This window comes from Anolis carolinensis, chromosome 4 (assembly GCF_035594765.1).
Source record: "Anolis carolinensis isolate JA03-04 chromosome 4, rAnoCar3.1.pri, whole genome shotgun sequence".
Classification (NCBI taxonomy): domain Eukaryota; kingdom Metazoa; phylum Chordata; class Lepidosauria; order Squamata; family Dactyloidae; genus Anolis; species Anolis carolinensis.
Window position 1 is genome coordinate 3,820,029 of NC_085844.1, and position 16,114 is coordinate 3,836,142.

Consider the following 16,114-nt stretch of genomic DNA (forward strand, 5'->3'; position numbering starts at 1 on the left):
AACGGGGACGGCCAATGAGGAACCTGGCCTCGCGAAGGCGGGCTTTGCGTCACCACGGAAACGAGGGCGGAGCCAGACGGTGAAAGAGAGGTGGAGCGCATGCGCGGAGTGAGAGGTACGGAAGCCTAGCTAGGCTCGCTCGGTGGGGTCCTTGGGATGGGCTGAAAGAAAGGGGGCTCGAAAGGGAAAGAGAAGCTCGCAGGACCCAAACCGGGGGTCGCGCAAAGGTCTGTCGCCGGTGAGGAGAACATGCACACCGACAGAAAGGGTGGAGAGGCCTAGTTGGGCCTAGTCAGGCTTCACTACGGCGAGGGCCCAACTAGGCCTCGTTGCCATGGAGACGGGGGGCTAGGGAGGAGGCAGGCAGGCCGGCCTAACAAAGGCAAGGCCTTGTTCCATTCTCTGGTTCGCATTGGTGTTTTGTGGGCTGTTCCATTGCAATGTGATTGCAATAATACAATATATTATATCATGCTAATAGTATAATATGCTGGTGGTATATGATATGTATGGCGGCATAATATAGTACAATATAATCATACATAATTTGATAGTTATGTATTATGTATTGCATATAGTATTACTAATAATATTGCAGTTATGCTAATAATATAATATATACATATAATATTGGTGATAATATAATGTCATATGATATAAGACTAACAAGACAACGGAATAATAAAAAATACTAATGTTGTGCTATGCTAATAATATAATATATTGTATATGCATATGGTCTGAGGCGATCCCTCATTGTCCACAGTGAGGGAGCAATATTGCTAATAATAAGATAATGTAGTATAATACAATACTAACAATTATACAATAATATATATATTATAATATACACATAATATTGATAATGATAATAATAGGAATCATAATAATTTTTTATTTGTATCCTGCCACCGTCTCCCCAAAGGGACTCAGGGCAGCTCACAAAAAGCACTCAATAGGGCCAGTTGCGCCTGTACCTTGGGAAGTCAGACTTGGCCACAGTGGCCCACGCTATATTGCATGTAGTATCACTATTAATATTGCAGTTATGCTAATAATATAAAATTATACATATAATATTGAGGATAATATAATGTCATACGATATAATACTAACAATAATACAGTATAATAAAAAATACTAATGTTGTGCTATGCTAATAATGTAATATATTGTATATGCATATAGTCTGAGGCGATCCCTCATTGTCCACAGTGAGGGAACAATATTGATACCGTGTTTCCCCGAAAATAAATAAGACAGTGTCTTATATTAATTTTTGCTCCCAAAGATGCTCTAGGTCTTATTTTCAGGAGATTTCTTATTTTTCCATAAAAAAGAATTTACATTTATTGTTGAGCAAAAAAAAATGAACATTTATTATATACTGTACAGTAGTTGTCATCACAAACTAGCATAACCAGACAAACTGTGGATCCTATCAATAATTTCTTGTTACTACCATTATTTCCATGTACAACACTCTATAGTACTTACATTTACCGATCCTATTTGCTCTGGTGTTCTGTTTGTTAGGCATTCTTCCAAACAAAACCTTTGCTAGGTCTTACTTTCGGGGGGGGGGGGGGGCTTATATTTAGCAATTCAGCAAAACTTCTACTAGGTCTTATTTCTGGGGATGTCTTATTTTAGCGGAAATCGGGTAATAATAAAATAATGTAGTACAATACAATAATACAATAATATATGTAATAATATACACATAATATTGATGATGATAATAATAATAGTCATAATAATTTTCTATTTGTATCCTGCCACCGTCTCCCCAAAGGGACTCAGGGCGGCTCACAAAAAGCACTCAGTAGGGCCATTTGCACCTGTACCTTGGGAAGTCAGACTTGGCCACAGTGGTCCACGCTCTGGTTACATCTCTCATAGATTACTACAATGCTCTCTACATGGTGTTGCTTCTGAAAACTGTTCAAAAGCTTCAAATATCCAATAGGTAGCAGCCAGATTGTTAACTGGAGCTGTGTACAGGGAACGTACAACGCCCCTGTTATGTCAGCTCCACAGGCTGCCCATTTGCTTCCAAGCACAATTCAAAGTGCTGGCCTTAGCCTATAAATCTCTTAATGGTTCTGGTCCAGGTTACCTGTCCAAACGTATCTCCCTTTATGATCTGGTGCGATGGTTAAGATTTTATGGGGTGGCCCTGCTGTTGGTCCCACCCCCATTGTAGGTGCGGTTGGCGGGGACAAGAGACAGGGCCTTCTCCGTGGTGGCTCTGCAGTGGTGGAACTCTCTCCCCAGTGACATCAGAACAGCCCTCTCACTCCTAAGCTTTAGGGAAAATCTTAAAACCAGGCTATTTAAGCAAGCCTTTGGGGATTATATGACCTATAAGTATGACGGTGCCTGTATAAGAATGGCAAAAGTAATTAGTGTAATATTTATAAAGCTTAGTTTGTTCTAGACCTTTGACAATGTTTTAATAATCTGAAAGATTATTTATGATTGATATGTATATGTTTTTATAGTTTTATAATATTGTGTTTTACTGTTATTGTTATTGTCCGAATCTGACATTGAACTATTGCCATAGTTTGTAAGCCGCCCTGAGTGAAAAAGGCGGGGTATAAGTATGGCAAATAAATAAATAATGTACAAATACAACAAAATACAGAAAAGTATAAATAAACAATACAATTGACCCAATTATACTTAAAACAGCAATAAAACCCCAATTAATTGAACAATACTATGAAATCCAGCAGGCTACGAGAATAGCAGCTGTATACAATATCAGTCCCCATAAAGTGCAGAAGTGAAATCACTAAATCCTCAAATGTAGTGATTAAGGCCATAATCAGACCTTCAGGAGGGTGACCAGGACTTCTGCAACATGCTATGTGTCCAGCCCTTTGTCACCCCTGAGGAGGCAGAGACTATGCCCAGCCTGGCCCAACTGGATACCTTTTGGCACCACCTGACTATGCTCACATTGCAATATAATGTAATAGAATATAATACTAATAACAGTGCAATATAATAATCTTAATAATAATATTTTATTGTATATTTGTGTATTTAAAGTTGTATTGTAATGTTTTTAATTGCGAGCCGCTTTGAGTTTCCGTATGGAGCGATAAAGCGGGGTATAAATAAATAAATGTTCCCACCTAGAACAGAGGGCACCAAAGGCTGCTGGCTATTATTATTAGTCTCGTTCATAAAACTAATTCATAGACTGGATTTCATTATTTAAATGGATATTATTGCAGTAATGCATATTATAACAAGTAAGAATAAGTATATACATATATATTCTACTATAATATCATTTATTACAGTAATGCGTATAATAATGTGTAAGAATAAGCACCATATGTTATACATTTATTCTTTTATTATACTGTCATTTATTACAGTAATGGGTATTATAATGAGTAAGAACAAGCAACACACACACACAGTAGAGTCTCACTTATCCAACATTCGCTTATCCAACATTCTGGATTATCCAACGCATTTTTGTAGTCAATGTTTTCAATACATCGTGATATTTTGGTGCTAAATTCATAAATACAGTAATTACAACATAACATTACTGCGTATTGAACTACTTTTTCTGTCAAATTTGTTGTATAACATGATGTTTTGGTGCTTAATTTGTAAAATCATAACCTAATTTGATGTTTAATGGGCTTTTCCTTAATTCCTCCTTATTATCCAAGATATTCACTTATCCAACATTCTGCTGGCACGTTTATGTTGGATAAGTGAGACTCTACTGTATTATATTATATATACTATTATATATTATAATATCATTTATTACTGTAATGCATATTATAATGTGTAATAATAAACATCATATGTTATTGCATTATAGCTATCTATATATTATATTGTATCTTATATATAATATTTTATTATAATTATATCCTATATATATATGTATAATTTTGTAACAACAGAATAGCAGTAACAGTTTTCATATACAGGGTTGTCCCTGAAGTTGCCATACACAGAGAAAATTTGTAAGCTCATATCTTTTATTTTTATTATAACATAATAATAGTAATGCCTATAGTCATATACAGGGTGTCCCTAAAGTTGCCATACATAGGGAAATTAAAGGTAACTGTCACAAAACTAGGTGACATTCGATGAAATCATCTCTGTAATTTTTAAAGGTCCAGAAGCCTTCACCGGTTTCCTCTCTGGCAACCATAGTGCATACATGTGCTTACATACAGCTCAGTGTATTAAAACTGTCAATCCATTGGAAATATCTGACTTGGCCAATCATCTAAATGTTAATGCAGCTACAAGCAGCAATTACTTTATTTTATAATATGCAGTTACAAAGCAAAAAGCTATTTTATTTTAAAAAACCGAAGTATAAACTATATCATAATTATTATTTCATTATCTACATCCAACTCCCTCCTCAAAAACATTCAAGGAAGCTAACAAAAATGAGAGACTTCAAACAAACACAGTGAAAAGTCCCTGCCAACACATTTTCCATTAAAAAGCAAAGAGTGAATAATATCATGATGTACAAATATTCAAATACAGGATGCATTATGGATAAGGGATTCTCAACACAAATGAAGTCATGGACACCATTCCATGCTGCTGAAATTGAGAAATACATTGTTTGGCACAAAGAGAGCAGTGTTAAAGAGGGAATCAAAACTGACAGACCCTGTGGAATGACTTGTATATTTAAAAAATGAAAAGCAAATTTCATGTGTTTGTCACTTTCCCCAAAGCCTGTTTTATGTAAGTTCCCCAGACCTTATTTGTTTTGATAAATGTGTTTAACATGTTGCATTGCAGTGGTGAGACTTGAAATTAGAAGAACCAAATGCTTGGCTTTCATACCTGACCATAATTTATAGGCAATGTCTGATATTAAACATAATTCAGCTCTGACTGCTTTCACAAACGTGGAAAAATTAATACCTGGAGTGGAAGAGATGAATGTCAAATCTGTCATTAGCTTTTTTCATATCCTCAGGCTGCACAAATTGAAACATATCCATAACAACAATCTGACTTTGTGGCACCTGGTGTCATTAATCAAATTCAGTGGAAATCCTGATTGAAGAAGAGACCAGTGACTTTATTTATGAAATACTTAGGAATCTGGTCATAGCAAACTCCAGTGGCTGGTCCTATTTGAAGTTGTCCCTTTCCACTGAGAAAGGCTCTATTGTCTACAGGCATGCAGATGGAGTGATGATGGAAAGTAATATTTCCTTGACTTTCTGCCCTATAATGTTTGGTTCACTACAGTCACAGAATCAGAGAGTTGGACGATATTGTTGGGGTGAGGATATTTGAGCGTGATTGAATGCATCTCATTGACCCCAGGCTACCTTATTCTCAGGAGACTAGAAAAAGGTTGGGTATCCTGTGGTCCTCCAGATTTCATTGGAAGTTAAATCCCAGCAGCTTTAGGCAGCATATCCCCAAGTAGGAAATGCTGAGAGTTACATTCCATCAGTATGATCCCAATCCCTGTACATCAGTCAGTGGGAAAGTTCCCCAGAGAAGTTAGGAAAACATCTTAAGTCCTGTGGGACTAACCTCAGGCTTGAGCTAGAATCCTATGGAGACAAACTGATCTTTGTAAGCATGAAAGTGTAAGTGATTTGAGATACTTTGGTTCTCTTTGGTTAAAATGATACTTCTGGGCCTGCTTTTCGTATTTGCCCTTCTTTGACAGAGCCTTATCTTCATGAAAAGCTCTATGAACAAGTGCAGAATAAAATGAATGTAAAATGAACCATGTAGACATAAATGTACACATATATTTCAAACTTTGTTTTAATGTGCTACTGGTTCAAAATCTTAAAACCAAGTGGAAAAATACAGAAGGGAGAAGTTAAAATTGTTTTCTTAAAGGAAAAATGTATGGGAAGTCAGGGGTTACTTTATTCAGTGCTTTTTCTTTTTGCGTAGATCTATATTTGTCTTTACTTGTCCAAGTCTTTCATGCTCCAGTTAACAAATCAAAGTATGGCTGTGCTGTCTTCTGGTTGTCTGCAACCTTCCCACCTTGTTTTTAGAGAAAGTAGAATAAAACACTTTTGAATTAGATAGTTTATTTTCAGTAATGTTTTCAGCTACTCATTATGTCATCTTCCACTTGAATGATTATCAAATATATTAGATTAAATTAATGTGGAACATGATATTGTGTTCAGACTCTCTTGTAGCTATGAAATCCTTGTATAAGTCACTGAATGTTCCTTGCTTAAGAAAAGCCTCTGAAATGTATGGAGTTGTCAGACATCGACAATTTGAGGGGATAATCATAAATACAAATCTGCCTTTGGTTCCTTTCCCTCAAATGCTACAGGCTATAACCTTCAGAGCATGGGACTATCTTTTTCGATTTCCATTTCCAGAAGCCCTAGCCAGCATTCTGGGAGTGGTAGTCCAAAAAGAAGAAACTTCCTCAGGCCCAGAGGGAATACCCAGTCCTGTAAGTGATATTTCAGAAGAAGGAACTGGCAAAACCACCTCTGAAGCTTCCTGGGTCAATAAGACACTGTGAAATGTCTGGGGAGGCCATTAAGCATTAACTGTAGTCCTTCTTTCCACAGTTAAACGTGGCGCTATGTCCCGCCCAGCCGTGGCCATGCACTCCCTGGTCTTCCTGTGTGCCCAGAAGGTGGTCTCCCATTACACCACGTTGCAGGATGCCTTGGACTTCATCCCCAAGGAGCTCTATCCTGTCTTGTTCAAGGCAGCTTTCCTGGACAAGAGGACGCCATCACTCCAGCAGTTGGTCGAGACCTGGCCTTTCCCAGTCCTCAGTTTCCAGAAGCTCTTGCGGAAATGCCAGCACTGCGAATATGCCTTGATCCGGGAGAAGCCAAACAAGTTGTGCATACAGGCTATTATTTTGGGAGTGGTGACCTATCTGACTAAACTGCTAGAGGAGCGACATTCGAGTAAGAGATATCGGGCATTTCACTTCCCCAGCAAAGGAAAAGGAGAGTGAGTAAATAGTGGAATTACTATGTTTGTCTTCATTTTATAATCTTTTGAGTACAAGTGCTTCGTGTCTATCTTGCCTTATTTTAACCCCACTGCTTTCTAGACAATTAATAATAATAATAATAATAATAATAATAATAAAACTTTATTTATATACCGCCCTATCTCCCGGATGGACTCAGGGCGGTTTACAGTCATAAAAGCAAACACAAACATTACATAACAACATAATACACATTATTAAACAAAGTAAAACAATACAATTATAACAATAAATCACACTTACATGTAATGATAATAATAATAAATACAGGAAAATAATACATGTAAGAATAAATAGAGTAAAATAATAAATGTAATAATAATAATAAGAGTGAAATAATAAATGTATTAATAATAAAAATACAGTAAAATAAATGTAATAGTAGCAACAATAATAGAGGAAAATAATAAATATAATAATACCAATAATAATAGAGAAAAATAATAAATGTATCGTATATTCTCAAGTATAAGCTGACCCAGATATAAGACAACCAGGACCCTCATCCGAGTATAAGCCAAGGGGGGCTTTTTCAGTCTTAAAAAGGGCTGAAAAATTAGGCTTATACTTGAGTGTATACAGTATATTATAGAGAAAGTAAACTGTTTGTTCCCCATGAAAAAGAATAATCCACACCAGAAGTGGAGAAACTTGTGGTCTTCAGGATGTTGGATTCTAACCCCCATAAACCTTAGAACGTGGGGATAGCGGTGACAAATTATTAAAATTGTAGCTTAATTACAATTCTAACAGGGTTACTTCTCTTAGCTTATAGACAACACTGTGATTGTGCATTTATACTTCTCTCTACAATGTATAAGGTAATAAATACTATGGCCAAACTAGAGGGCTTCATATCTATCCTGAGGATTTATCTTTATGGCCTCAGTTGTGGTAGCTGTCATCATCTTGATGAAGATGGTATTTCTTCCTCATCAACCACTAATTATCAGTCAAATGGCGTCCATCCCTTTTATTTCTATCCTGCCTCTCTTTCATACTGGGATTCATGATAGTTTGAAAAAAGGCAAAAAAATACATATAGTTTATAAACATACAAAATTAAGATTAAATTAGTATTGATACTTCTATACGTTTCATGCAACGTGAATAAATAGCTTTTGCATGTTTTTAAAGTCTTTTAATGATGAACCACTTTGGATCTAAGAAAAACGGGATAAAAATAAATACAATAACAACAGAATTGCATTTTTCTATTGCTGTTTTAATTAACCATGGTTGCTCTGATATTTGCTGAGTTAAATGGTTTTGGCAGCCATAATCGGATTAGGAATCTGCTTTACAGTAGGTCAGATTAGTTGTCTATCTAGTCCATTATTACTTTTGAGTGTTGGTAGTTCTTCAGGACCTGGAACAAAGTGTTCTCCCCCATTAAGTCTTCTTTTTTAACTGCAGATATAGAGGAGCTGGCATTGAATCACCAGTTTGCAATGCGAGTGACCCTTTCTGTAAGAGGGTATCCTAAAATGTATGCTAGGGCTCTCCTTAATTTTTCTGTGAAAAGATGTTGTGAATTCCTCTAAGCCTTTAAGTCTTTGAGGTCCATATACATCATCATTGGCAGAAGGTCTCACTAGGGACAGTACTTCACATAAACCCTTTTGTAGTTAAAATCTTGCTTGGGTGTTCATATATCTTTTAAATATTGACCAAACTTTAGATTTTAAACACTCACTGAACCTTTTTGCAACTTTCCCTGACTTTCTATTATCTAAGGTTGGCTGACTTGCATCAAGACATTAAGTTTCACACTTTCTTCACATCTAGAAAGACAGTAGACACTAAAGACCCCCCAAAATGATTTGACAGGTCGTTTTATGTACTTAATGGAAGCAAAGAGGCTTCTAATAAAACATGGCACAACGTAACCCAGATCCTGTTGTGCCATAAAATTTTTCCCTCTCTACCCAGTGGACATCGGTCCTCACTCCTTAGTGTAGTGGTTCTGGGAGTGGAAATCCAAAACACATGGAAGGTCGAAGTTTGCCCCTGCCTGGATTAAGGATTTTTATGTATATAGAAAGAAATGGTATTATTAAATATTTATTTATTTTTGTTACTTACAATGTTTATTGAAGACTTAATGAATGAAAGAGAATAAGATTAATGTGAGTACTGAGAGAGGTCTTACTTGGTTCTGTAATAAGGCTAATGAAAAGATACCAGACTGCTTTATGAACATAATGCATCTTTTGCATTATAATGAACGGATTTTGATGTACATCAGTAGAAGAATAGAAATCTTCAAAGGAATGCAGCCCAAGGTGGAAGACCTGTATGTGAGCTGCTATTTGTGATGATGATGATGATGATGATGATGATGATGTTTATTATTATGTATTGTATTATTTTTAATTATGTTATGATATGCTGTTTTATATTTTATTATATTGTATTGCTTTGGGCATGGCCCCATGTTAGCCGCCCCGAGTCCCCGCTGGGGAGATGGTGGCGGGGTATAAATAAAGTTTTATTATTATTATTATTATTATTATTATTTGTGTGTAGGAGTTCCTTTGCTATGGATGGCAGTCAGCGAGGGTCTTTGTTAGGGCAAGATGAGGAAGTCCTCAAGTTCTCTGATGGCGCTGCTTTCTCTCTTTCCCCCGGCAGCAAGGGGCAGCGGCTGAAGGTCCTGGACATGACCGGCCTTCAGGACGAAGGGCAGGGCCCCGAGAGCATGAGCCTGTGGTCCCGGACGGTGACACTGGCAAAGGCGTGCCTTGACATTTCTAAGCAGCAGAGCAAGTACATGCGGCGGACCTCCAAGCGGCGGAAGGGCCCCTACAGCACCACGCTGACCCTGCCCATCCCTCACCCCGTCTGGGTAGATGTCTGGGTGGACCTTTTCGTCAACAGCACTTCCTACGGGGTCTTGAAGGATGCCTTGCAGGTCAACAGCATCAACGCCCTGCGGTTGAGGTGCCGGGACTTCCGGGCGGAGGAGCTCTCCATCGCCAGCACTGTGGGCCTCCTGGAGTTCCTGGACCCGGTCGGCGTCCGGCAGGTGGACCTGCGCTTCAACAACCTGGGCCTCTCAGGCCTAAGAGTGGTGCTCCCACACCTGGCCAAATTCACCAACCTGGCCAGCCTGAAGCTGCCCTATAGCAACATCGACGTTCGGCGCCTGACTGTGGGCATGGAGGGCAGCCTGCAGTACTTTGCCAACCAGCTCAGCCGCCTAAAGTGCCTCAAGGAGCTCAACCTGGGCTCCTCCAGGCTTTCGGGCAAACTGAGGCAGCTGCTTGGGTAAGCCGTTCCAACTCTTTGCATGTGTAAGAATGTGGAATTCACCCTACAAGAACATGTTTGCTCTTAGTTTAAAAGCATGGTAGACTCTCGTATGGCAAGGGAGGATCAATTCTTGGAAGAATGTATGGCAGAGTGCATGCAGCCAGTGCTATATATGAGCTTATGGTAGGAAACAGGAGAGAAAATAATATAGAATGCTCTGGTAATGCTTAAAAAGAAGGTAAAATATATTTGTTACAGGAAATACATCTCAGATAAAAGGACAAAGAAAGCAACTTTGGTAGAAGAGTCCCTGATGCTGAATCTCATATTTGTGTCAGGCATCTTGAGGCGGAGAAGATGCTTATTTCTCAAACAAAGGGGAATAAAGCACTAAAGACCCTTGGAAAGAAGAGAAAAGTGCTTTCTCATTTTCTTTCTCCTCATTTTAATTTGTTACTCACCACTCCTCATGAGTCAAGGTGGAATACAACACATTAAAACACTCTCCATCCAGACAGAAAGCAAAACATTGTGAGTTACATAGAATCTTTTCCCCTAAAGTCTGAATCCATTGCTCCGTTGTGTCCTGGTGTCTGGAGCAGTAGAAAACAAGCTTGGCCCCACCTCAGTAGAATATACTTTCCAATATGTAAACATGGCTCTCTTTGTCTCGTCTCACCCTCCTCTCCTCCAAGTAGAACATCCTGGTTCCCTAAGTCATTCCTCAAAGGGATGCATAGTTTCCAAACCTTTGATAACTTGGTCTCCCTTCTCTGGTCACCTTCCAACTTATCATAGAATCATAGAATCCAAGAGTTGGAAGAGACCTTGTGGGCCTTCCAGTTCAATCCCATTCTGCCAAGAAGCAGGAATATCGCATTCAGAGCACACACACGCACACACACACCGACAGATGATCATCCAGCCTCTGCTTAAAAACCTCCAAAGAAAGAGCTTCCACCACACTCTGGGGCAAAGAGTTCCACTACTGAACAGCCCTTCTCACACTGAGGAAGTTCTTCCTAATTTTCAGGTGGAATCTCCTTTCCTGTGGTTTGAAGCCATTGTTCCATTGTGTCCATTGTGTAGCAGAAAACAAGCTTATTCCCTCCTCCCTATGACTTCCCCTCACATCTTGATCCATGGCCCTCATCATGTCTCCTCTCAGCCTTCTCTTCTGCAAGCTGAACATTCTCAGCTTTTTAAGCCACTCCTCATAAGGCTTGTTCTCCAGACCCTTGATCCTTTGAGTCGCCCTCCTCTAGACACATTCCAGCTTGTCAACATCTCCCTTCAACTGCGATGCCCAGAATTGGACACAGTGTGATTCCAGGTGTGGTCTGACCAAGGCAGAATAGAATAAGGGGGAGCATAACTTCCTTGGATCTAGACATTGACTCCTCTTGATGCAGGCCAAAATCCTTTTGGCTCTTTAATTTGTCCACGAGGACGCCAAGATCTTTCTTATATTTTCTGTTATCAAGTCAGGCGTCCTCCATTCTTTATTTTTGCTTTTCATTTTTCCTCTTGATCTCCTTCTTGAATTGCTTTGTTCAGAACTGGACACAAGGTTCTTATCTCAGGCAAAGTCTGGCTAAAACATGAGCAAACTTCTGCCTTCCTCCGGGTGCTTTGGACTTCAATTCCGCAATTCCTAACAGCCGGTGCTGTTAGGAATTGTTGGAGTTAAGAGTCCAAAACACCTAGAAGAAGGCCAAAGTTTTCCCATGTCTAATCTAGACACGCTACTCTGTAACCTTGTCCCTTTTCCTGTTTCCACAGAGACCTGCACAGCCCCTTGGAGAGCCTGGAGCTGGCCTTCTGCTACCTTCTGCCCTCCGACTTTGCCTACCTGTCCCAGAGCCACCACACGCCGGCCCTGAAGAAGCTGGACCTCAGCGGGAACAACCTCTCAGACGTGCTCCTGCACCCGTTCCTGGGCCTGCTGACCGAGTCGGCCTCCACCCTCCTGCACCTGGACATCATGGAGTGCCGCCTGCTGGACACCCAGCTGAACGCGCTGCTCCCGGTCCTGAGCCGCCTCTCGCGCCTGCGCTACCTGGGCGTCTTTGGCAACCCCTTCTCGGCCGTGGGGCTGAAGAACCTGCTCCATCGGACCCTGGGCCTGCCGGACCTGCGGCTGGTCATCTACCCCTACCCGGTGGACTGCTATGGGGAAGACCTGCCCTGGCCCCCCACCTCCTCCAACCTGCTCAACGGCGCCGTGGACGAGGAGAAGTTCTCCCGGATCAGCAACGAACTCCAGCAGATGTTGCTGAGCGGAAACAGGACAGATGTGGTCTGGACCACGAACCTTTGCCGCCACAATAGCCTGGACTATTTTAGTTTATAGCCCCTGCCAGTAGGATGCCCCTCTCCCTCTCTGTCTTTCACCTGTCCACACAGTCTGACCCTTACCGTAATGGAGCCGGGCTGTCAAGCAAGACTGACTCCCCCCCCCTCTCTTTCTCTCCCTCAATCTCTCAATGTATATATCCATATCCTGGTGCTCCCTGAACCAAAAAAAAATGTGGCTGAAATGTTCCTGGAGACAGACTGTAGATTGGAGGCGTGTGCTCTATTTCCGACGTTACCGATGGACTATGCACATCCGCCGCAGCCCTGTTCTCCCATTTCTCCCGGCTAGGAGTAGCACAGAGTAGACTTTACTTAGTCTGAAAAGGGGCCCGGGTCCCTTCTGAAAACGTGACTGTGGAGTTGGGCAAACGGCTGCAGGGGTGAAGAGGGGAGCACGTGGTGCATTTCCATCTCGGTTGAAAACCGGTGCCAGCAACAAATGCCAATTCAAAACATCTTTCTTTTCTTTTTTTAATGTTAAAGCCCTTCCCAGCGCATGCAATGAGACCTGGAGTTGGGGTTTCTTTAAAACGTTAACGCCCTTCCCGGTGGTGCATGCAGCGATACCTGGGCTTGGGCTTTTTTTAAATTTTAGACATCTCTTTTTGCGACATGGTATTTAGAATTTAACCAAGTTCAGATCACCTTTTCTCTTTTGACCAGTTGATGTGTCTGAGACGGAGGCCTGTCTCACGGACTGTGCAGGAAAAAGGCGCTGTGTGTAGATGATGAAGAAGAATCTGGAGGAAGAGCTAGTGCTGAAGAAGAATCTGGAGGAAGACCTGGAAGAGGAGGGGCTGTGCAGCAGAATCTGGATATGAAATAAAAAAGATTCCTGTGCTGGTGACTTGAGCGTTTGGTGTCTGCTTATTCGAGGCCATGAGAGAGACCCCCAAAGATAAAGCTCTGCTGAGAGCACTAGAATCTGGAGTAAAGAGAAGATGGGATCTTGAAGTGAGGGGAAACTTGCATAAGCTGAATTCCCCATTGTGTTGGGTGCAATTCTAATAGTTTGGGAATAGATACAAGGGCTATCCACAAAGTAGGTTACGTTTTGGATTTTAAAAAGAACCACAAAGTATAGAAGAAATCATTTACCATATGCAGCTGAAAGACACATTCCAATAGTACAATCTCACGTAATCCTCACTGAAATCTAGGCACGTCTCATATAGATAAATGAGTTTGAAAAGGTCTGCCCCAGTAAATTTGCCGCCTCTCTCCTCTGTTTCAATGGGGGCGTGGCTGGCAGCACAGCGTTTTGGCTACGCTGCAGGAAGGGAGAAGGGAAGAGCTGAGGACACAAGCGGGGGATTTACTGGAGCAGTACTTTTCAAACTCATTTATATGAGACGTGCTTAGATTTCAGTGAGGATTACATGAGATTGTACTATTGGAATGTGTCTTTCAGCTGCATATGGTAAACGATTTCTCCTATACTTTGTCCTTTTTAAAATCCAAAGCGTAACCTACTTTGTGGATAGCCCTCGTAGATTCTTTTGTCTTCTTAGATATAAGGTCAATGTCTATAAGTGTATCTACACTATGGAATGAATGCAGTGTGACACAACAGCCATGGCTCAATGCTGTGCAATCAAGGGAGTTGTAGTTTTACAAGATCATGGCCCTTTGCCAAAGAATGCTAATGCCTTGCCAAATTACAGCTCCCAATATCATCAAAGCACGGCAGTTTTAACTTGGTGTCAAATTGTATTAAATCTATAGTGTGTAAATGCATCCTAAGGACAGGAAACTTGATTTTGAGAGCAGTATTTCCTAAGCTGGTCTCCCAGGACTTCAGCTTCCAGGATTCCCCATCATTGTATTGTCGAAGGCTTTCATGGCCGGAATTACTGGGTTGCTGTGAGTTTTTCGGGCTGTGGCCATGTTCCAGAAGCTTTCTCTCTTGACGTTTTGCCCACATCTATGGCAGGCATCCTCAGAGGTTGTGAGGTTGATTGATTGACCAAAGCAGCTGAGGCTTCTGGGCATTGAAGTCCAAAGGAAGGCTAGAGTTTGGGAATCAGCTTTGGGGTTCCAGTAACAACAAGCGGCAGCTAGTAATCCCAAAAAGTAGAATCCAGGGAAGCTGGGGCCCAAAACATCCAGGTTGCTGATCTTGTCTGGTCTCGATGTGTTTTTCATCTACACTGTAAAAGAATAAAATGAGGATTGCTTCTCTGTTCAGATACCATTCATGTGTTCCCCTTGCAAACCATAAAAGCAAAGCACATACTTGTGTGTTGTTCGCACACGGCAGTTCCACTCTGGTCTGCTTGCACAATGACTTTCTCTCCGGCGTATTGACTTTTTCCTTATTGTTAGCATTACCACCAGCATAGAGTCTCCTATCTCAATGTTATGGAATCCTGGGAGACCTTGTATAAAACTACAACTCCCTTAAATACATGGCATTGAGCGCTTCAGAGCAGTTCAAGTCAAAAGATGCCCATGCAACCTCTGCTCAAAAGTGCCCAAACTATATTCCTAGTTGAATTATTTTAAAATTTCTACCTCATGTCAAGATGGAAAATGGCTTCACTCTGAAATCTATTGATGCAATTTGCTGGGAACTGATACTTGGATATTAAAAGAAGCAGACTCAGCAAGGAATAGATAAGTAAATAGATAAAAGAAAGATGGACGGACGAAGATAAAACACATACACACAATCAAGTCTCCATGGCTACTGTATCCGAAGATTCAAATGCAGCTTTAAAAGGTTAAAAAAATGGTCCAAACTTTCCTTTTATGAATTTTTAAAAATAGGGGGCACAGTTTTTTAAAATGTCATTATATATAACTAGCTGTGCCCGGCCACGCGTTGCTGTGGCTTATGGGAATGCTTTGTTGGCCAGGTGGAATAGCAGTGAATAGCCTTGCAGCCTCAAAGCCTGGCCATTTTCTTCTTATGGGAATCCTTGTTTGATGAGCTGGAATTCAAAGGAATAGGCTTGCTGCTTGGAAGGCTGGGTACTTGCGTTCTAGGGGCTGCTAAAATTGCAATGAATAGCCTCATTACTTCGAAGCCTGTCTGCTTGCTACCTAGGGGAATCTACCTAATTTGATGTTTAATCGGCTTTTCCTGAATCCCTTCTTATTATCCAACATTCTGCCAGCCTATTTATGTTGGATAAGTGAGACTACTGTATATTTATAATCTTATATTATCTGCTTAGAACTGGATTCTATGAGGCCCCTTCTACACAGCTGGATAAAATGCATACTGAAATGGATTATATGGCAGTGTGGACTCAAAATAATCCAGTTCAAAGCAGATAATATAAGATTCTAAATGGGTTATATAGCTGTGTGGAAGGGCCTTGAGTCTACACTGCCATATAATCCAGTGAAAATCAGATAACCTGTATTTTATAGGCAGTGTGGAAGAGGCCTAAGTGAGGCCTAACTCTGCCTGTTGCCTGGGCTGAGTGGGTTGCTAGGAGACCAAGTGGGCGGAGCTTAGCCTTC

General features: G+C 40.7%; 1 protein-coding gene across 3 annotated transcripts; it reads left to right on the forward strand.

The window, feature by feature from the left end:
• The first annotated feature begins 5 nt into the window (after positions 1-5).
• lrrc14 (leucine rich repeat containing 14) lies at positions 6-13,490 on the forward strand. 3 transcript variants are annotated; one of them, XM_008122019.2, is made up of 4 exons: positions 6-115; positions 6,591-6,987; positions 9,665-10,300; positions 12,068-13,490. In XM_008122019.2, the coding sequence occupies exons 1-4, from the start codon at positions 100-102 to the stop codon at positions 12,636-12,638; spliced, it is 1,620 nt and encodes a 539-aa protein (XP_008120226.1). In that variant the 5' UTR covers positions 6-99; the 3' UTR covers positions 12,639-13,490. The 3 variants fall into 3 exon arrangements, with proteins under 3 accessions (XP_008120226.1, XP_008120227.1, XP_008120228.1); XM_008122020.2 differs by having other exon boundaries at positions 111-238; XM_008122021.2 differs by lacking the exon at positions 6-115 and adding an exon at positions 116-227.
• The last annotated feature ends 2,624 nt before the right edge of the window (positions 13,491-16,114 follow it).

Bases quoted from the DNA above. Each gene is read 5' to 3' on its own strand.
- lrrc14 (XM_008122019.2), top strand. The intron at 6,988-9,664 runs GTGAGTAAATAG...TTCCCCCGGCAG, and splicing joins CCCAGCAAAGGAAAAGGAGA to CAAGGGGCAGCGGCTGAAGG. The intron at 10,301-12,067 runs GTAAGCCGTTCC...CTGTTTCCACAG, and splicing joins AAACTGAGGCAGCTGCTTGG to AGACCTGCACAGCCCCTTGG.